Source organism: Athene cunicularia (genome assembly GCF_003259725.1).
Source record: "Athene cunicularia isolate RWA chromosome 15 unlocalized genomic scaffold, athCun1 chr15_part1, whole genome shotgun sequence".
Classification (NCBI taxonomy): domain Eukaryota; kingdom Metazoa; phylum Chordata; class Aves; order Strigiformes; family Strigidae; genus Athene; species Athene cunicularia.
In genome coordinates, this window is record NW_020799121.1 from 6,040,278 (window position 1) to 6,062,521 (window position 22,244).

Here is a 22,244-nt window from a genome sequence, read left to right on the forward strand (position 1 = left end):
GGGGGTCTGGGGCGCCTCCCTTGCTCCTGTCATGCGTGGGGACCCGCGGCGCGTGTGGGGAGCGGGTCAGAGCCAGTGTCTGTGCCCGCGGGTGGGTTTGGACCCTGGTCCCGTGGGGCCTGTGGCTGTGGGAGGCCGGGGCTGGTGTGTCCATCTGTGCCCAGAGCATGCTGCCGCCGCAGGTGGGGGCTGTCCTGTGGCCGTGGGAGTGGGCTCCAGCACAGCGTGGTGGCTGCTGGGCCTATAGGTGCTTGCATGACCCATCTTGACCCCAAAATACCCTCGCAGCAGGAGGGGAGGTATCAGCCCAGCAACCGTGGCTGGCACCCTCGGAGCAGTGCCCATGTCCTGCTGAGGGACGTGGGTCCTCACAGAGCTTGCATATCCCTGAAGTCTGTGGGATATGGTCTTGCACATGTAGTTAGTGTCAGCCTAATTAGGGCTCTTTATTCCAAATATTTGGTTAAATCCAAGCGATGTAATCAGCTCAAGGTAAAATCTACTAGGTTGTGATAAATCTCTCCTGAATGTAAAACCTGACAGGGAAATCTTCATCTGGGCTGTTCCCCGCGTGGGTATCCGCTGCTGGCACAGAGCAGCTGGCGTGCTCGAGTGGTGTGCTGCTGCACGGAGGAGAGATGGACAGCCTGGTGTTTTGGGAGTTGGCTGCTCTGAGCACAAAGTGATTGAACTTCTAAATTGCCTCGTGCAATAATGAAAGATGACTAAATTGTTGAAAAGCACAGCTCTTGCTGATGAAAACTATAGTGGTTGTTCTTGGCCGGCTGTTGCAGGCTTCTGTTCTTGGTCTTGTGTTGTGTTACAGGTCTTGTAATTATGAGGTCTGGCAGTTTAAGGAGCAGAATCTTAAATTCCACTGTGCATCCAGTAAATTTTTCTAATCCTCTAGGGAAATAGGTTCTTGGTTTAGAAATTTCAGGGCAGGGTGTTTAAAGTAACTTAACATTCAAATATAGGTTTTTATTATGACAGTCCTTTTTATGTGACATCAAGGAGGTTTATAAAAATACAATATTCTAGTTGCATTTTCCCTTTCTTAAGAGTTCCATAGGAAAACAAAGTATTTGGGAGATTTGATGTATTCCTTAGATAGGTGTTTGCTGAGTATGGAGTGAAGTAGTAAGTAAGTAGTGAAGAAAAAAATAGTTCTGGAAACTAAATCTGTTATGTTAAAAAAATCTGAGCAGAAGTCATACTCAGCTAGGTAACGGTTTGTTGTTCAGTGCTGTATATGAAGAAGGCATTGGTGCAGCTGTAACCAAAGCTCCATCCACCCGGTTATTGTTTACAGGGTCAGAGTGAATATGATACATACACCTGCTGCATATTTCTTGAGCATCCAGGATGCCCAGTGACTTAGTGGAAGGAAAGCTTTGTTGTGCCAGGGGTGTAGGAATGAGCTCTGTGTATGTGATGCTTTGAAAAGTTGCAGAAGTTCTCTTCAGATGTGGAAACACAAACAGCTTGACCAGTGTTGAAAAAAACCTGTTAAATCAACCCATGTTGTTGTCAAAATGTTTGACATCTACTTGAGATTCTTCTGTCTGGTTTCTGTCATTCATCACTCTTTCCTCGCCCCTAGATGCTCTCGTTAAGATTGATGACTAAAGGAGGGTAATGGGGCCATCTGTCTTGAAGATGGAAAGGCTACTGTCCACTTGAGGCATGGGAGGTCTGAATGAGTCTTGAAAACCACAGCCTGTCAGCTGTTTCTCTGCTGTGAAAATATTTGCAATTGTTGCTAGCCAGGCCTGTTGTTTGGCGTGCTCCAGGGCACGGACATGAAGGCTAGCTCTGCTCCTTCGGAGAGAAGCTGGGAGCTATCTGCATTGCTTTTCTGAGGGCTGCTGGTAGATTTTTGAAAGGCAGTTTTAACACACATAGCATTGTTCCTTTGCATTGTTTTGACACTTTGCATCTTGTTCCATTCCCATGGATTGTTTTGACACTTTGGGTCTTGTTCCACTGTTCTTTTCCTCTGCTGTTTTTCAGGTACAGAAACTGCTCTGTATGTGTCCAGTGGATTTCCATGGGATTTTCCAGTTAGATGAACGTCGCAGAGATGCTGTTATTGCTTTAGGAATCTTTCTAATTGAATCTGACCTTCAGGTATTTTTTTGCCTTTAGGCTAAGTCTATTTTTGAAAGATTTTGTTTTGGATTAATTCCAATTTAGTTGTTCAATAAATGAAAATTTGGTATTTGCTTTTTATAAAAATAAATAGATCAAATATAACAGGTGGATGCATGCAGGAGAGCACAAAGAAACAAGGACAATACTGATGAGTGTGATAGCTGTCATGGCACTGCTATAGGCAAACTGCTGTCATGTTTTTTGGTCATCATAGCTTAAGGAGAGAAAGGAAAGGCTATTCAGGAGGATTTGCTCAAGCCATATGTGTTGTTGGGCGTTCTTCCCCACATGCTTCTGAATGATAGGTGTGTTCCAACATACTCCTGAACATCAGGTTTGTAATAGGTCTTTTCATGCTTGGCACTAGCTGGGATAAAAAGGCAAACAATGCACATAGGCCATGTTGTATGTGAACATCCCTTTTGTATCTCTCAGCCTGTTTATGACAAGCTGGTTCTTTTTCCTTTGAACTCTGGACACGGTATTGTTTCATCCAAAGTCATTAGACCTCACTTTAAGTTTTTTAATAGGTTTACATCAGGCCTGAATTTCCTCCTATTTAGTATGTATTTACTATGATACAGTTTACATCTGTATTATTAACGTTGTTCTTTTTGTGGTTTTTGTAGTATGAAGTTTAAATAAGGTAGCTGTTTTCATGTTTTTTAGCACTTTTATGATGTTTTTAAAGCCAGTGGTTAGTATTAATAAATCCAGCTCTATGAGGAAGGAATGTGCTGTCCTTTGATTGGCAGATTAGGGAGTTGAAGTGTTAACACAAATGTGTTAAGTAACTTGCATAAGGCAGTGGGATGGATCACATGTACTGAATTGGGACTGGCACTAAATTTCTGGATGTCTTAAAATTATTTTGTGACCTTGCTGTAAACTAGTAAATTGTTCAGGGTCAATCACTGTTCTGGAACTCTTTTCTCCCAACTTCTGTGGAGAATGAACTGTTGCCTAGAATGAAAGGATTGGATTTATAGCACTGAATTGTTTTACTTTCATTTGCCTGTGTTGAAATCAATTTTGCAATATTCCAGAAGTAATGTGGAGTAATCATTGGAAGCAAGTTCTGTGTGTGGTTAGTGTAGTCTTTTCATATCTCTCAACTGTCTTGAGATTGTACAGTTCAGCTTTTCTTATCCATTTTAAATATAGTATCTTCCTTTTTAGCACAAAGATAATGTGGTTCCTTACCTCCTCCGACTTTTGAAGGGTCTTCCCAAAGTCCAATGGATAGAAGAAAGCAATGCACGAAAAGGCAGAGGTGATGTTTGGGTTTTTTGATCATTCTCATGGAATGCCAGCCAGGAAATAGAAATAACAAAGGTCATTCAGGACATGATACAAGGGGAGATGATAGGTCTGGCTAGGTTCTTAGATACTGACTCAACAGCTTTTAATATTGATTTTCTTTAGAGGCAAAGAGGAAGTTGAATAGCTCCCAGCTTTCTTGCTTGACTTTCTGATAAATTGCACTTTTCAAATAATTCTACGCTCAATGTATTTTGTTACTAAACTGGAGAAGATTGTGTAGTGGTTAGAGCAGGAGAGTGGAAGCCAAGATCTGTATGCTCTACTTGTAGCTTTGATGCTTAGTTGTTATTTAAACCACTTCATTTCTTGTTCCCTTAATATCTATTAAAACTGATGTAAGAATGTGTTTTCACAAAGGATATTATAAAATGTCATATTTTTTCAACTGCTTGAAAGCCTGAAAGAGTGTTTAATTATTAAAGTTATTCTTTTAACATTTCATGCTGAAATGATGATGGTTAGAGTATACTTCTAAATTTTGAATGTTACACTACACTTTATACTAAGAAATGTATGACATGGGAATCACTTATGTCTTCTTGCATTGTTATTATTTACTCTTTCTATGCTGATTCTCTGTAACAGTGCTTAAGTGGTTTATTTTCTGTCCCTTACTTTACAGGCTTACTTCCAGTGGCAGAAAACTTCAGCTTCTGCTTGGTAACATTGTTATCAGATGTTGCTTACAGGGATGCATCTCTCAGAGAGCAGGTAGAGTTTAAGTTTGTGCTAATGTAGTACCCAATTATCCAACACTGCAATACTGGCAAGTATCTAGAGTACACCACAGCTGCTTCTTTCTTGCAAAGGGATTGATTGCTTTAACATGTGTACTGTTGTGTTATTTTGCCTGTCTTAATTAACAGTCGAGTATCTGGAAAATATTTGTAAGTCTGCTGTTACTTGTGGGTGTCAGAGGACGTCAGTCACTGAGCCCTGAGTTTTAGAATTCAAGTTTTAATACTGAGATTAGGGCTGCTGCAGTTTTATTCTGCTAGTACTTAGCACCTAACTGCAGACTTTACAAAAGAAGCTCTGTAAACTGACTGAGGGCACACAGCATTAAAAAAATCTTGTTTACAGAGGTGTCTACATTATCTTTTACTAGATCACTATATAAATGAAACTTGCAAATATTAATGATACCTCTTTGCCAAAAGTTATTTTTGTATTTCTGTCTTGATTACTTTAGATTTTGGATGCAGTTCTACAAGTAATGCAGTTCCTGTTGGGAATGTGTCAGACCCCACAAATGCATGATAAAGGTATGATTAAAATTGTTATTGTGTTTGTAACTCCTGTCCTCTGAACTTCTTTTGTGTGTTCTAATTATCAGGATCACTCCTGAAAGTGAGTAGCTTTTTCTTTCAGCTTCCCCTAGCACATATTTATTCTGTTTGTTGCTGAATGGTAAATACAGGCGCAGAAGTGTATTAATTTGTGATACCTTCATGGTTTTTCCCTTACTTAGACAAATCTTTTGTAAAGCACATGAGGCTAAAATAGTTTAGTGAAGTGGTAGCAAGACCGTGAAGAGGAAGCTTTAAATTACTGCTGATACACTGTTTTATGTGTTTTTCTTTTCCAGAATATTTATGCAAGTATGCAGTCCCCTGCCTGATAGGAATTTCTCGAGCCTTTGGTCGCTACAGCAATTCAGAGGAGGCTCTTCTTTCAAAGCTTTTTCCAAAAATTCCCCCGCATTCCCTGAGAGTTCCAGAAGAGCTTGAAGGAATTCGCCGACGATCCTTTAATGATTTCAGATCAATTCTTCCCAGTTCTCTACTCACAGTTTGTCAGGAAGGAACACTAAAGAGAAAGGCTAGCAGCGTATCTAGCATCTCACAGGTTCGTATAACTTGCTTCATGTTGAAGTCAGTGCTTAGATGATTTTGTGGTCTTGGTGGAGTTAAGACAGCATTAAGCCTGGTTGTGCAGTCTCTTAACACATTGTTTGGCCATATACAAAGATCTCTATTTTGGTTCCGCAACTGGGTTTTGAAGTAATTTTGTAGTTTCTGAGCTATAGAAAAATCAGTAGCAATTAAATGAACAACCGTACTAGTAAGTCTTCACATGGAACAACTGTCAAATCCTATTTGTTGTGTTATTCTTGTGAGAAAGCATTGGAATGTATCTCTGAGAATTTGGGAAGCTGACAGTGACTAAAGTTTTTGGAAGTACTGAGGATAGATGAGCTCTCTCTGGTTTCACCAGGAGCTGTGCGTGTTCATTGTCTTAGGGGAAGAATGGATGTAGATGCTAGTTTTGAAACACAGATTAGCATAGTTACATATGGAGTATGTATAGGAGTCATCATTTTGAATTCTTCCCTTTAGTCAAAAGCACTGAACTAGCTTTTTTACTTCCCATTTTGAGTTGAAATTGAGCTGTTAGGCCCAGCAATACATGGTTCCTCTTAGTCTTACTTGAAGCTGTGTTTCATAATAAAGTGTATGAACCATTCTCTGAAAAAAATTTTTTTAATGTTTTATAAAGTTTTTAAATTATGTCTTTTGTGTGATGTTTCAGGTTAGTCCTGAACGTGGAATTCCTCCTCCCAGCTCTCCTGGAGGATCTGCAATTCATTACTTTGAAGGTAAATTATTTTGCAAAGGAACAGTCTGTGATTTGGGAGTTTTGTGATCGTTTGTAGGAAATAGAAAACCAAAATCCTTTGACCCCTTTTTCTGCCCTCTCAAATTCTTGTAATAATTCTCTGTCACATACTGCTAGGATTCTGAAAAATTTGGGGGTATAAAGACAGTGGGAAATTATTATTAACATCAGTGGTTTCCAGGCTCAGTTTTTTCTGGCAGGCTTCTGAGAGAGACATCATTTCCTGACTGCTAGGCTGTGCCTAGTACTGAAGAGCTTAATTCAACTAAGCCAAAAATATTTCAGGAGATTAGGCTGAGGAACTTTAAGGAACAAGTGTTAATGTTATGCTTCACTAGACAACTAAATTGTTAGACTAAGGACTGGAATTTGGAGACATTTGTGGCACACTGTATAAATCTAAAACAACTATTCCTCATGAAGTAAATATGATGTGGTTGTTTGGTAAAACCTAGTAATTTGCTGAAGTGAGAAATAATAAAGGAGACACTGAAGTTGAGTGCTTACTAATGTATGCTAATTACTGTATCATAAAAGGCAAAAATTTAAAAAATATTCATGAGTTAATATACAAACCACTGGGTTTTGGTAGAGCTCTAGTTGTGAGTTCTGTGTCAAAGCAGGGCTTAAAAACAAACTGCCATGAATAAAGTGGAGAACTAGCTCTGCATCTGAGGTGTTTTGGTGTCTCCGGTTTTGGCTGAGGTTTTTTTGACAGTTTGGGCGTTCTCTGTTTCTGGGTCATTCTCCTCTCTAGAGCCCTGGCTTAAATTAATTTCTTCCACATTACTTTTATTTTACCTTCATGTTAAGATCTGTAGAGGAATTTGTTTTCTTCAGTTATATCATGGAATTGCAAGGTAATTCAAATATGATTCTTAAATTGCCAAGCAGGAAGAGACCTGTTTGTCGTCTGTCTGCTCTGTTGAACCAACCTATACTTCTTTGATTTTATGGTCTTCATGTTCTGAATTAAAAAAAAGGCTGCAGGTTAGAGAGAGGCTGTAGTAGTAGAACAAAAATAATCTTAAGTAAAACCATAGGTGAATAGTGGACAGCTTTATAAAAACTTGGGAATCATTTTAATTGTGTCTCTACCAGAGTTATGATGATTCTAATCAGGAATTTGGTTTCAATACTGTTTTGCCAATTATTAGGCCTAGCATAAAGGACACAGCCAGCATAAAGATGAACCAATAACCAAATTGTATTTGATACAAAAGGGTCAGTACATGGGTGAGCGCTGGGGGGTACAAACAAGTCAGATTACACACAATCAACATCAGTCCCACTGACCCCAACAATGACACCGCATGACCAACAATGGGTGGAATAAATGGTGACATGCAGTCTCCCATAGAAGGGATGGGAGACAACGGAGTCAACAAGCCAAATACACAAGATCAAGGAAGCCACATACTGAATCTCTACACAGCCCGCTTTTAGAAAGGCCAGACCTGACTGGAGCCCAGTCCCAGGGAGGCGGGAGGTCCTTCCCCAACAGGGATCTCTGCACAGGGCATCCACCCCACAGACAGACACTGCCCATGCCTGCAAGTGGTCCCAGCTTCTATCCCTCAGTGGGACACCTGACCTTGGGTTACTTAAAGGAGGACACCTGGGGCTCCTTTACCCAAAGGCTCTGTCTGCCAGGCCAGCCCACCCTGGAGGGAAGCCTAAAGGCAAACTCACCCCAGCTTTGGGAATCACCCATATGTCAACCTTAATTTGGGGTTTAGGGTTGAAACCCCAGCACTTCAAATACTAACTTCTACCAGGTATTTCAGATACAGGCAGCCCTTGTATTATTTCCAATAATATATTTTGTGATTATTTTCTGAAGCAGATGAGTAATGGCCTTCTTTTTATTCTGGCCAAGGCTAATGGCTTAGGAAAAAAAGGCTGAAAACGTGTTTTTTTTATTGTTGTTGTCAAGAAATAGCATTGCTTGAAAGCCTATTAATCACAAGAACATTACTTCAGTGCAGGCAGCTGAAAACTTAAAAAAGGCAGATAAGTAATTTCTAAAGTGGAACCAGTGCCAAAAGCAGTATGCTTAGCAAGTTGTTTACTTAATAGAATACTTGAATCTGAAAAATAATTTGATTTCTCTTCAAATTGCAGTAGTGGATTGGTGCCTCTTCTAAGATGAAAGCTGTGCCATGTGTTCATTTGATCTAATATAGGGGAAAACCTTGCAAAATAGTTTTGACTTAACCTGTTCTTTGTACCTCTGTGCTTTTGAGCAAAATGGCACTTACAGATGTTTTCAGGTAAATGTACATCAGTTGTATGGGAAGACTTAGTCAGGAGTGTCTCTGACATGAGCACAAGTCATTGAAATTAGTTCTTCCATTGCGATTGTAAACTTCTAATGAACCAATCCGGTTTTTCATCATGTTTTTCTGTCTTGATTTACAGTAGATTATCTGAAATGCACCTCTTGATAGCTTGCAAAAGTTGAAGACTACCTGTGTTGAAAATAACTCTGTATTAGTAACTAAACTTTTTCATTAAACAAAGTTTATATATCCTCTCTCTCCCTAAACTTTTATTTCTTTTTTTTTTTTTTTTCTGATCAGGTTCGTATCTTCCTGATGGGAGTGCACTGGATCCTGATTATTACTTCTGTACAATCAGCTCCAGCTTTTCTGTTTCTCCTCTCTTCAATGGCATTAACAATAAAGAGTTTAACATCCCACTGGAAATGCTCCGCCAGCTGTTGAACATGGTATGTGACAGCTTCTTATGAAGGCTGCAGTGAGATTGCATTCTAGATATTCATGCTAGAAGTAGATGCAGTTTAAGTTTTTAGAATTGCAAAATAAAAGGCAGTGTTTGTCTCTCAAGCTTTGTGTAATGTTATTTTTATGGCATTTAACTTCATGCTTCAGTAGTATTCCTAAAAAGCTCTCATATAAACCATGAAGAGTTTGGAAAATCAAAACCATATATGTCATCTTCCTGTTTGGCTCTTGCAGACTGCTTAATCTGAGCAAATCTACATATGTGTAATTGCTGAAATTGAAGATTGTTTTTTGCTGTGAGAATGAGACCCTTTTCTAGAAGTGTTAGGTGCTGGGAATTCACGCAAGTGACAGAAACTACTGGTCCTTTCTGCTTCCTGCACCAGCTATTTTGAAACATCACACAGAGGCTCAAATGTGTTTTTTCTTGTTGCAGCCAGAAATTCTTGTAGCCTTAATTTTATCTAACATTTTGCAGTCAAGTGGCTTGTGTTTTCTGTGCATGGGCAAAATTACATTGTCTTCCTATCTAGAGTCATCAACAGGAAACATGCTTGCTTTTTTTTTTTCCCCTCTGTAGGTGAAACAGATTGTTGGGGATTCTCTTCTAAAGACCTTAGATGCAGTTGTAGCTGAAGTTGCAGAGGTGTGTTTTATAATTCCTTTTCTAATGACCTGAATACTTTATTTTTTTTGTCTTAACAATTAATACTTGGAAAATTAGTCTTTTACCTATGTAAGGTATGCCTTCTCCGCAAAACAATAGTAATTTCCTGTTTGTCTGTTCTTTCAGTGGTTTAAATCTAGCCTTGGAATGTGCAAAAATGGGGTGAGGAAGGAGGAATGTTTTTCACTACCATAGAAGGAAATAGTTATTCTCTTTAAAAAATGAACCCTTTTCTTACTTTATCTCTCTAATTCTACTAAATTACAGCATTGGTTGCCCAAAATTGGTTTACTGTAGACTAAGGTCTTTACTGCATATTGCAGTAGCATTGTTATTTTTCATGTAGATAAAATGTGTTGGTTCTTTTCTTTTTCTGGCTTGGAAATGAGTGCTGCTCTTGGTGTCATTTTTAAAAGTTTAGTAGTGTTACAGTTTGTGGACTTTACTTTCAGAGGTGGTGTGCTCGTTTCTCTAGGTCTGTGAGTCCTTGTTCCCCCTTCCCTGGGTGCAGTTCTGTAACAGCCTCCACCACGGTTTGCAGAGTTAGCCTTCTCTCCGTGGGGGCGTCAAGCTCTGCTGAAGGGAGTATCTGTTCAGTTGTGTGGGAAAAGGACTTTGCTGTTCTCTCCAGCCTTCCTTTGAGTACTGCCATATTTGAAATGTTGGCCTAAGTGGAAATAGCTTCAGGTTCTCTTTTTGCTATCTTAGTAAAATAATAGGTTTGAATCCTCCTTTTGTTTGTTTGGTTTTTTAACATCACTGTTAGAGGGAACATATATGTGCTCTTCAGACTGAAGGTGTGACTGAATCTCATGCAGTGCACTGAAGGGCTGTACTTTTGATGAAGATGATGGGAAGGCTGTGAGGTTACTTCTGGTACCTGTTTACATCGTGCAGGAAAACAATTATGTGACTGGAATAAGAAGTTTTGTTTATCCATATAATGGAAAATATTTAATTTTTAATCTAGCAGGTTGCTTCTTTTCTCTTTCAGACGGGTGCTAATACAGATCTCTATTATAAAACATTCAGTGACCCCCTTTATCTTGCTCAGTTTAAAATGTTGAGAGACACATTATACTATATGAAAGGTACAGTATTTGTTCTGTTGTTGTTTTTGGTTTGGTTTTTTTTTCCATCTTTATGCTTAAGATCCAAAGCGTTGTCTGCATTATATTGAGTGCTTGAATATTGGGGTTTGCATTTTCTGGAAACTCCATGTATGCTATGAAATTTGTATTATGAAATGTTTCTATATAAAAAATGTGCTATGGAAATAGGAAAAGAAATAATTTGAGCACCACTGAAAGGATTAATATATGGCATTTCAATTGTCTGCTTTCTGGTGAACTTTGCTATGAAATGTATTTTTTAGTTCGGAGATAAACTTCATGAAATCATTTAATTTATGATGTAGCAGTGAATCTTGTATATGCTGTCATTCTGATATACTAGGACAGAAGTCAGTGTAATGCTATTTCCTTTTATTTCTTTAGACCTTCCCAACTCATTTGTGAAGGAAATCCATGATTTTGTGCTAGAGCAATTCAACAGCAGTCAATCAGAACTTCAGAAAATCCTTCATGATGTGGATCGACTGCACAATGAATTGAGTCCTTTAAAACTGCGTTGTCAGGCTAATGCTGCCTGTGTGGATCTCATGGTGTGGGCTGTGAAAGATGAGCAAGGTAGAAAATCCTCTTCAGTCTTCGGAATGTCTGTCTTTTTTTTAAAGTTGTAGAAGTACTTATAAGTTCTCTGAGAGTAGATGATGCTCAGAGAAATATAAAATAAATTTGAGTATAATACTCTGCTATTAGAATACAAGAGAAAAACTTCCATCAAAAGGTTGTCAGATTAGTTGGCTAGGTAACTAGACATCTCTTCATAGAAATGCAAGCAGAAACATCCTATTGGCTTATTTACAAGAGATGATGTAATTGCTGTATTACATGCAACTGCTTATTTTATAGTTTATTTTATGTTTCTAATTATTGTTCTTAGCATCTTAAATGTTTCTCAGTCATTCTTTTAAAGAAAATGCTTTTGTTGCTAGAAGGATTGGGAAGCTCTCACTTTTTCTCAATCTAATTTCTTGTATAATTTTTAAGTATTATGGATATGTGAAGGATTTTGTCCTTTGGACCTTGCAATACTTGATTTCTGTCAACTGTGAAGTAACACTTAATTACAGTACTTAAAGTTGATTTTCTTTCAATAGTAGTGATTGACAGAGGTCTTTGGTGCAGATACAAAGTTTCCAAAACTGTTTTTTACGGAAGCAGACTAAATCTGAGGAATTGTAGTATGAGGAGAGTGAAGCTGATATATTTTCTTATTTTTCTATATGTTTTAGAAATTGTAGTAAGCATTGCATTGTGTGTGGCCTAATTACAAATCTGATAAACATAAGTTTTTCCATTGGATTTTTCATTTAAGGTGCAGAAAACCTGTGTATCAAATTATCAGAGAAGTTGCAGTCAAAAACCTCAAGCAAAGTCATCATTGCTCATTTGCCACTCTTAATTTGCTGTTTGCAGGTCTGTCTTTCCAGTATTTGACATTATTGTATCAGTGGGTGAGAGTTCGGGGAGTTTTACAGGTTTCTAGAACAACGCTTTTTATCTGCTATTTGTATTACTTTCCATCACTGTGTTCTCCACTTGAATTTTAGAGGGCTGGTGTGGTAGAACTGCAGTAGAGTAGTGCTTTCAAAATTTTCTTAGCTCAGCTGCTTCTTGAAGAGTAATGAGGTTTTCTTAACCAGTATTTAATTTCTGGAATATTTAGCTTCTTAGTCCATTACATAAACAGTTAAAATACTGGGACTTGACAGATCACTGAGTTTTAAGACTAAGGCTTGGTTATTCTAATATTTATGTTATCTTACTGGGCACTTATTCGTAGTCCTACAAATGTGGTGTTTTCCACCACATATTTAGAGAATCCTGATTATTTACTGTTGGAACTTGTCCATTAACTTTATTTTTAGAGGGTGCAGATCATTTCATGTAACTCCTGTGAAATTGCCCAGGAAGAAAGCAGCAAGGCTTGACTGGCATGCAGCACTCTAGGATAACCTACTAAAAGAATTAGAGGCTTGAAGTGTCTAATTCTTCTGCTAAAAATTGCATCTCAGAACTATGTGTAGTTTGTTTTGGTTTGGGTTTTTCTGTATTGAGCTAAAGTTGCAAGCTTAGTTGAAATAAAAATTGTGCTGTTATGTTCTAAAGTTACATTATTTTTTAATTTGATTTCTTTTTTAGGGTCTAGGTCGTCTGTGTGAGAGGTTCCCAGTTGTGGTTCATTCTGTCAATCCATCCTTAAGAGACTTTCTTGTGATACCTTCCCCAGTGCTTGTGAAACTTTATAAGTATCATAGCCAGTATCACACAGGTAAAGGAAAAAAGGCTGTATTCTAAAGGATATGCTAGTAATGGATTTCCAACTTGTATAGCTTTTTGGTGCGTTTGGATATTTTGTGTGATATAGCTGTAGTGGGAAATGGAGATTCGTTTTTAGTTTTGGATTTTGAGGTGAAGAGGAGGAATGCAAATCAAATTCTGTTAGAAGTGTGTCTGAGGACAGGCAGTATATATAGAACTGCTTTTTATCCTAGCAGCAGTATTGCTGTGCTTCTTCTGATGAAACCAAGTCTTATCTCAAGCACTTTTGTCTGGAGTGAGATCACCAATGACTGTACTGTGATCCTGCAGCATTGAAGGTTGTATTATGTGTGTCAACCTCCTGCACATAATTCAGAGCAGTTTGCTTAGGGCTTTGTCCACATGGGCCTTCAGAAACCTTCAAGGACAGAGATTCTGCAGCAAGAGCCAATGCATAATTATCCTCATAGTGGGGGAAAAACCATCACACGTCCAGTTGGAACCTCCCTTGTTTCAAGTTAAGGCTGTTATGTCTCATTCTCCCATGAAGCCTGCTTCTGTCTTTTTGATAACCTACTTCATGCTTTGGAAGGCAGGTGTTAGGTCTGTCCAAAGCCACCTCCAGGCTGAACGAGGCTGTGTTACTCAGACTCTATACAGCTCCCATGCTCCAGCCCCATGTCCATCTTGATGGCATTTGGCAGGTTTTTTGTTGCTGTTTTTAAATTGTAATATCAAGTTATGATTTCAAAAAAAAGAAAATGTTCAATGTAAATCACTTGCTAATGCAAAAGCAGTAATGCTACAACAGAATGAGTAAAATGAGAACTGAAGGTGTCTAAATTTAGGAATAGTTAAATGCAGTAACAACTTGCATAGCTAGTGACAACACATGCATTTATTTCCAGAGTTCTTCAGCTCAGCTCTGAGCTGTAAAGTAGGCTGTTATGCACCTACCAGATACTGCTCTGCCTGTGTGCTTTCATCTTGGGGAAAAAAGCTGTTTCAAATGCTGTTGATTTCCATGCTCTGTGTTCTTAGTAGGTGGCAATGACATCAAAATTAGTGTAACCAATGAACATTCAGAGTCCACTCTAAATGTAATGCCTGGCAAGAAAAGTCAACCATCCATGTATGAGCAGCTGCGTGACATTGCCATAGACAACATCTGCAGGTAAGAGAGACTTGCACCATGTTGGAACACGTGTTCTGTTTCCCTAGCAGAAAAGTGTTGTGACCGTTTAGAAGGTGCTGCTCTGTGCTGCTATAAAGGCTTTTTGCCTTTTTTTGATTGTGACTTCATTTTTCTTCAGACATCTCTTTCTGCTTATGTCCTAATTGTAAAATAATAATTCAAAAAATAATAATTGGTTTTCTCCCCACGTATGTAATTCATGCTAGTCACTGTTTTGATATTCAGCAGGATTTTTGTTTTCTGCTTAGATTATCATGTTGAGTGAGTTTCCTGTAACAAAAGGATTGTTACATACCAAATGTAGGCAGTGTAATGATGATTTTTCCATTCTAGACAGCTACAAAGAGCTGGAGGGAAGACATAGTTGGTGACTGGAGACAACAGAGTGATGGGTTCTGAATTTACCTTATTGCGTATCCCCATCTTTATTGTTGCTGGAGAAAGCAGCAGTAGAAACTCAGCTCATTTTTTAAAATACATCTGCAGCATCCCTAGGCAATCATTTCTTATACTTCAGTATAAATTTTTTCCCTTATATCAGGTGTGCATTTACAGTAGTAAAAAGTTTAATATTTAATTCATGCCGGTTTTTTTCTCTATAGCTGTTCTAGTAAGTTTTCTGTTCATTGTTATTCCAGGTGCTTGAAAGCTGGTTTGACTATTGATTCAGTGATCGTTGAGGCCTTTCTTGCCAGTTTATCTAACCGTCTGTACATCTCTCAAGAGAGTGATAAGTAAGTTGTTAGTCATCAAACCATTTTTTTCCTTCACTCAGTGAACCTGAAGCTTATTCCAAGATATAAGTACAAAGAGCGTTATTTTAGAATTAAGTGTCTGAGATTAGTGAGCTTGGATGTGGGGTCAAGATCTTCCCATGCAAATCTCTGCAGAGCTGAACCCATGTTTTCATACTGAGAGGTATGGATTCATTTTTATATGAATGTTTTGAGTCCTAGATTGAGTGATACACTCTTCTGCTTTGTTCTTCAGGCTTCAGCTGTCTTGACACAGCTTGTCACTTGTGGCGTTTGACTTGCCTTATTTTTAAGAGACTTGCCAACCAAGAAACCTCCAAGGGGAGGTCCTGTTGTAGCTGGTCTGACTGTCATGTCTTAATGTTTTGAAGATCACTTTTACATCTTTTCACTGTTGTTTCTAGAACAGTTTGTTCATGGATTAGTGTGGGTTTCTTGCATGCATAGTGTGTTTTGGGGTTTTTTGTTTTTTATTTTAAAAACCAACTTGTGCAAGTATATATCTGATGTTAATGTTGGAAGTAGATGGGTATATAAAGTGGCAATATTAAAGCTGTTAATAATGTTTAAATTTAGCATACATGAAATGCAAGCATGCTTGGAGGTCTTGATAACTGCTGAACAGTTACATGTATGGTTTGGGGGTTTTTTGTTTGTTTTTGTAACAGGGAAGCTCATTTGATTCCTGACCACACAATTCGTGCTCTAGGGCACATTGCAGTGGCACTGAGGGACACCCCAAAAATGATGGAACCCATCCTACAGATCTTGCAGCAGAAGTTTTGCCAGCCGCCTTCTCATCTTGATGTCCTCATCATTGATCAGCTGGGCTGCTTGGTCATCACTGGAAATGTAAGGACAGAACTGGTCAAGAGACTTGACAGTTCATGATCCCGTTCCCTTAGTTAAGAGGAAACATATTGAGAAACTGCATTGGCAGAAGTTTAAGGTTTTTATTGTCTTTTCTTCACCACAGGTACATGCCTGTACAATCCTGGGACATGAGAAAACAAAAGCTAATTAGTAATGTGTAAGATGATGTCCCTGTAAAGAAGATTAGTCCCCACAGAAAATAACAAGGGTGGTTTTTTTTTTAATATTAAAAAAACACCAAACTCAATGTTTTCAAAAGTTATTAAGTAGTTTATACATTTGGCCTATGTCAATGCTATCTTGTTTTGTATCAGTAATTACCTTTCAAAGTCTTGTAGATCCATGCATTTAAAAGTATAGGTTGCCGCCTTCTGTCATACGAGGACAAATTGACTTACCTTTTCCAGATGTAATTTGTGCCTCTGAGCAAGCAATTAATTGCCAGAACTCAGAAGCCTGAAATGAAGTTTTCCATCTGGAAGGTGGAGTTAAATTTTTTGCAACTTGAACAATTAGAAACACTAATGAAAGGGCTTCCATGGTGTGCTTTATGGAAGCTGAAACTGTTGCTCAGGCTATGACTGGATACCTATCGGAAGAACTTTGTAATACTTTGTGTGTTATAAAGGGTTGTTTTTTAGAGAGATTGTATCTAATAAGCTTTACTTAGTGGTTTGGTTTTTGGGTTTTTTTACAGCAATATATTTACCAGGAGGTGTGGAATCTGTTTCAGCAAATCAGTGTTAAAGCAAGCTCAGTTGTTTACTCTGCCACAAAAGATTATAAGGACCATGGATACAGGTAACACTTAGCTGTGTCACTTAAATGTATGAATATTATATCGAATATCCTTTATTTTCATTTTTTCCCAGTATGTTTTATAATGATGATATAAATAGTATTGTTCTTTTTTCTTTTATGTTCAAAAGTAATACGTTAGTTTAAAAATAGTAGCACTTCACAGTGTAAAGATTCCTAAAAACATTTTTCTATGTTTTTTTTCCCTCTGTAAGGAGTTAATGTTTGTAAGTGATAATTGAAATTGATTATTTCTGTTACCTGTAACTAGAGTAATTAATCCCTTAGCCTAGAAAAGCTAAGGGATTTCCATTGGGCTTTGTGTGTGTGTGGTTTGGGTGTTTTTTAAATGTGGTCCCAGTACTTTTTAGGGATTAAATGCAAACATTAGCAATTTAATTCTTAGTATGTAAGTATGCATTTTAGTACCTGTTATAATTAATAATTAACACTGACTTCGTTGGTAGTTGGGGTAGGCTGGATATCTTTTAATGTTATATGTGAGTAATCAAGAAGAGTATTCCTGTCAGTGTGTTTTAAGATACTGTCTGACCCAATGCAATCTCAGCTTTAACAATGATACTAGTTCTGATTCTGCTCAAGAGCTTTCCCAGTCCAAAAGCACAGCCCTTTGCTGCTTCTTGTCTGTAGGCATATCTCCTACCAGAAAGTAATTTCCTTTTGGCCATGACAGTATCAAAAATGAAATGTCATCCAGAGGCAAAGTTTACAAACAATTTTTCACTTAAGTACTGATTGCATTTCAATTATAAGTGATGTGTCGCTATTCATAAAAATAAAAAATACACCCCATCCCCCAAATAAATCTCATGAGTGAAAAAATGTCATTAGCCTTATTGCAAGAGTTACTATCAGCATTATGAAGAAAGCACTGAAAATATTAAACTTTGAGGAACTGTTTGTTCATTAACTGTCTTTTCACAGACACTGTTCGTTAGCAGTCATTAATGCCTTGGCTAATATTGCTGCTAACATTCAAGGAGAACACCTTGTGGATGAACTACTGATGAACCTGCTGGAGCTGTTTGTTCAGCTTGGGCTAGAAGGAAAGAGAGCTAGTGAGAGAGCAAGTGAAAAAGGACCAGCACTGAAGGTCAGATATTCACTGGTTTTTAATTGTATGCAGCTGTGCATTTATACAGGTGGCACTACTAAACACAGTCTTCTGTGTGTCTTTTGAACCAAACCAATGCCCTTACAGAAAGTATCATGCTTCTTTAAACCTAAGAATGTCTTCTGATTGTGGAATATGAATGCAGATCTAGAACACTTTTTAAACCCCTAATGAATCTGTGTGTATCTGAGATAGAGCAGCGGTATACCTGTTGTTCAGCTGAGTCTGGTTTTGTGTGAGGCTAAGTAAACTGTCTGGAGTGTTCTGCTGTTAGAGGCAGAGCTACAGAGAAACCCAGAATGCTGACTGCTGAACTCCTCTTACTAAATCTTGAAGTGTCTTTGGATGTGACAGAATTCTACTTCTAAATCTAGTGGTGTCGTAGGATCGTAGGAAAACTCAGGTTGGAGAGGACCTCAGGAAGTCATCTTAGTCCAGCCTCCAGCCTGACATAGCCAGTCTGTCATTCTGACTAATCTTGCTGTTATGAGTTGGTGCATTTTGATTTTTTTTTTTTCCAAGATCCAAGTTGATGCAGGCCTATCTGTCTCGGCTTATAATGGAGTGGAGTGAAGTGAAAATTAGAGATTTAATATAAATCTCTGCTGATTTTGGGGAGTGCTTTAGAGAGCAAGTTTATTCAGAAAAGCTTGCATAAGAGAGGAGACTTGTCTCTTAGATTTCTTTGTATGGTAGGAATAATTTGCAGAAGAGTAAACCTGAGTGGGTTTGCCTTAAAATAGAGTTATTTTAAAATGCAGTTTCTAGTTTTGATTTGTAAAATTTAATAATACATACTGACATTTAAAAGTCTATGAGAAGGTCTGGAAGAGGTCTGTCTTTAAATGCTAGCTAAATTTATATGCAAGAGCAGTTTATATGCAGTTAATTTATTCACTCAGAAGTGTCTGCTTTTATTCTTATGTGAAGAATTTTTCATTTCACTTCATACTAGCTTTTCTTCCCATTTCAGTAAAGTGTCCAGAGTACTCAATGTGCCTCTTCTATTTAAGAAGCAAACAGAAATCTCAGCCTTTCCCACAATACCTGCTTCTCATCTTTGCTCTAAAATACACTCATAAACAAGCTGTTAACCTTGACTTTTGCTCTTGAGATTTATATTATCATTTGAAAAGCAAAATGTGGTTGCTTCCTACTCATCAAAAATCAGAGCCTTGCTCTGGTTATCTTCCTCCCTAGCATTCAAATGCTGGAACTTCTTGGCATTCTGAGCACTCCCTTAGGACAACTTTTAAAAACTCGGTGTTTGATATACTGATTTCATATTTAAAAAAAATACACTTGTATGTTCTAATAATTCAAATGTGTTCATACTCGAAAGTTAAGGTTTTCTTGGAGATGCGGTTTGGGAACTGTTCCCTGCATTTTAGGGCAGATAGGTAACACTTCCTTTTGAAATAGGTACGTTTTCCTAGTACTAAGAGGAACAATGGCTTTTTTCTTTTTCACCTCTCTTCCCCCCCCCCCCATGCATGCTACAGTTTAATAGTACTAAGTTCTGTCTCTATGCTTTTATGGATCTTTTGGTGAATCCCTCAAATTAATCTCTTTGCTTTGAAGGTAGACGGCATTTAATCAAGGATGGCAACCCTTTTCAAAGGGACCTATCTCTAGAATCTGCTTTTCATGAGGTCTCTGGTGGAAAATCTCTTTCCACAGGTTTCATAGGTTCTTTTAACAATGGATAAGTTAGCTGAAATGGTGAAAAACAGATTGTAAACATTGCTCTAAAATGGCATGTCTAAATTAGGTTCCACCCTCCTCCTTCTTTCAGGGATTTTTTTTTTTTTCCCAGTGTTTCAGTTTTAGAATCACTATAGGAAACACTGCTGCGCTGACTTAAAGCTTAAAGCTGCCTGCAAATGGAAAAATATGTGATTGATTTAACATGAATTTGAGCTAGGAGGCAGTGTTTCTTTATTATGAAGATACTGATAGTGGTTTTTCTTAGAACGTTCTTTATTCAATTTAGAGTAAAAGTTATGAAAGGTATTCAGAACACTGAGTTACTTAATTTTCAAAAAGAGTTAAAGTAGATAAAACACTGCACATACAGGGCTCCCAGAGAAAAGCAAGTTTTTGACTGATAGTTGTCAGATAGTTTGCCTGTGTCCTCTGCTTCTCAGCATACCTTTTCATGCACTTAAATTTGCTCACTAACCATTAAAATGCCTCAGTGGCATATTTGTTATGTTTTAATCCAGATCTTTCAACCATGCAAAAGTAGATTCAGTGAAGGGAAGAAAATTATTTTTTTTTTGCTATTGCTGATAGTTAACACAAACGTTCCCTGAGTATGCCCAGGGATGGAAGTCATTGCGTATTCTTCATCCTCAGTGCAAATACAGCAACTTTTTCCAGGTGTTCCTACCTCTTGGAGTGATTTGAGTGACATTCTTTTATCCCCTTATCCCCTTCAGAAATATTCAAGGGTCCATCTTTTGTTTTGCTTTACCTTGGACACTACAGGAAAGGACTAAAATTGTGGTTTAGTTGGGTTGTATCATTATTGTTTTATCTGAGGAAGTGTCTCACCTCTCTCCCTTCTTTTTTTTTTTTATTGTTTCCTTTTGGTTTATTCTACTTCATGCAACGCTGTTCCCTGTTAGCACGTCTGCCTTGCCTCCTCCTTGTGGGACCAGCAGTCACTGTACCTGGTCTGTCTTTCATAAGGAGGAAACTGCAGAGTTCTCTCCTTCCCAAATCCAAGGTGGAGAGTATGGGGAGGTAGGGAAAGGCTTTAGAGGGGAGATACCAATGAATATTTCCCCTCCTTTACCACAGGAAAAAATATCTAACTTCCAAATACGGAAGACACTGTGGTCCAAGGGGCATCCCAGTCTATGATGAGCTGCCTGAAAAGCTTTGTTGAAAGACTCCTGTATGTCCCAGTCCTTTGGATTTCTGGAGTGGTCTCTCAGCCACCTCATGCATATCTGTTTGAAAGATAGAGTTGTAAATGGCATAGACAGTAGGAATGTTTGATGCTTGAAATACATCTCGTAGTAGGTATTTTAGAAATGCTTTTGTAGATGTTTTGATAACTTCCTCTTTCTTTTTCAGGCCTCCAGTAGCGCAGGGAATCTGGGTGTGCTTATTCCTGTTATTGCTGTGGTGAGTATCCAGTGGTTGGGTTGTTGCAAACAGAATAATTTTTCTCGCATATATCAAAATATTGATGCTATTTCATGATCAAATGGTTTGGTTAACAGGTAGTGCAGAAGTAAGCATCCAAGATAAATATAATAGTACTGTAAAATAGTATTTCTTGCTCTAAGAGGGGTGGGGGGAAACATTTGTTTAATGATGACATATCTCTTAAAATAATGAATATTTTGTGATTGGGAGTTGGATTGTTGCTAGTCAGGAATTCAAGAGATTCATGAGCTAAATAATACCCCAGGGGATATTTCTTTGAATAGTGTTTTGCATACAGTGTAATAAACAGCATGTATGTGTGGCCTGTGGAGAAGTTAAAACTAAGTTAAAAATAAATCTTGGTTTGGCAGCACAGTGAATTCTTCTTCTTAAAAGGAAATAAAGAGTCATTGAGAAAGGAGGGAGGAAGGGGAGGAAGTATCCTGTGTCTTCTGAAACAAGAATTGGCTGTCAAGATGAAAGCATTTTAGGAAATGTGCAAGGACACTGATGTCCATTCCAGATTAATTTATTTTGATGCATATCTGGTTTCGGTCTCGGATGACAACTTTTTCAGGGGAAAAAGATTTTTTGTTTTTAATGAAGTATAATTACAAAGTCAAAAATTGATGTGTAACCATTCTAGAGCTCCAACAGAAAAACTGATATATTCAAGATGGGTTTCCAGGTCAGTAGGACTAGTTGCCTAACTGCTGTAGCTTCTACAAAAAATGTCTAAAAGATCTGTAGATTACTTCAACTTACTGGAGAGCAGAAAATCATCATGTTACTTTTTCCCCTCCTGAAATTGAATTCTTCTGAGGAACTTTTCCTGCACAGCTAGTGGGACAGAATGGGAAAAAGTATTACATACTTGCAGTAGGCATGCTGCTTGTAACTTGCTCATACATCACAGCTATTAACAAGCAGGAAAAAAAAATAATTTAATTTCATACTGTGCCCTCACAGACCTCCTTACTGAAGCTTTTCAAAGAGAAGAGCTTAAATTAGCACTGGTTAAAGATCAAAGAACTGTTCCTTTCCTTCCCCTTTCTCTTCTGCCAGTTTCCAACATGAGTTCTTCCTGAATTCACCAGCAATCAGAAGAGCCAGATCCTAGCTTTACAGAATGTGTTTATAGATGTCTTGGATCGCTGTTATTCAGCAGGCTCAGTTTTTTCATGAACTAGCTAGTACTGTGTTGAGAGAGATGTTCTAGTGGGTAGTAGTTTTCAGCTGTCAGTAATGCCAACACTGATTTGAGTGAAATCAAGATCATTCCTTGCATATCGAGAAATATTAATGTTTCTTAGAGACTTAATGTAAAATTTATGAAAGTACTTTTCTGTTTCAAATTTTTATTCAGAATATATTTGTTCTGAATAGCTGGTGATAACTACATTTTTCTTAACCAGTGTGACCTTTAAATAGAG

The 22,244-nt window shown here is 38.0% G+C and overlaps 1 protein-coding gene across 2 annotated transcripts in view; it reads left to right on the forward strand.

Annotated features, from left to right (window-relative positions):
* Positions 1-2,017: 2,017 nt before the first annotated feature.
* The window catches only part of PI4KA (phosphatidylinositol 4-kinase alpha), a 59,607-nt gene continuing 39,380 nt past the window's right edge, over positions 2,018-22,244 (forward strand). The window contains exons 1-18 of one of the 2 annotated variants that reach the window (XM_026859878.1): positions 2,018-2,130; positions 3,334-3,427; positions 4,100-4,188; positions 4,670-4,742; positions 5,066-5,325; positions 6,010-6,076; positions 8,679-8,827; positions 9,424-9,489; positions 10,505-10,601; positions 11,007-11,198; positions 11,950-12,050; positions 12,777-12,906; positions 13,938-14,070; positions 14,730-14,825; positions 15,515-15,698; positions 16,417-16,520; positions 17,463-17,631; positions 20,737-20,787. In XM_026859878.1, the coding sequence (XP_026715679.1) occupies positions 2,032-2,130; positions 3,334-3,427; positions 4,100-4,188; positions 4,670-4,742; positions 5,066-5,325; positions 6,010-6,076; positions 8,679-8,827; positions 9,424-9,489; positions 10,505-10,601; positions 11,007-11,198; positions 11,950-12,050; positions 12,777-12,906; positions 13,938-14,070; positions 14,730-14,825; positions 15,515-15,698; positions 16,417-16,520; positions 17,463-17,631; positions 20,737-20,787 (2,154 nt within the window). In that variant the 5' untranslated portion in view covers positions 2,018-2,031. The remainder of the gene's footprint in view (positions 2,131-3,333; positions 3,428-4,099; positions 4,189-4,669; positions 4,743-5,065; positions 5,326-6,009; positions 6,077-8,678; positions 8,828-9,423; positions 9,490-10,504; positions 10,602-11,006; positions 11,199-11,949; positions 12,051-12,776; positions 12,907-13,937; positions 14,071-14,729; positions 14,826-15,514; positions 15,699-16,416; positions 16,521-17,462; positions 17,632-20,736; positions 20,788-22,244) is intronic. The other variant, XM_026859879.1, reaches the window with a different exon arrangement.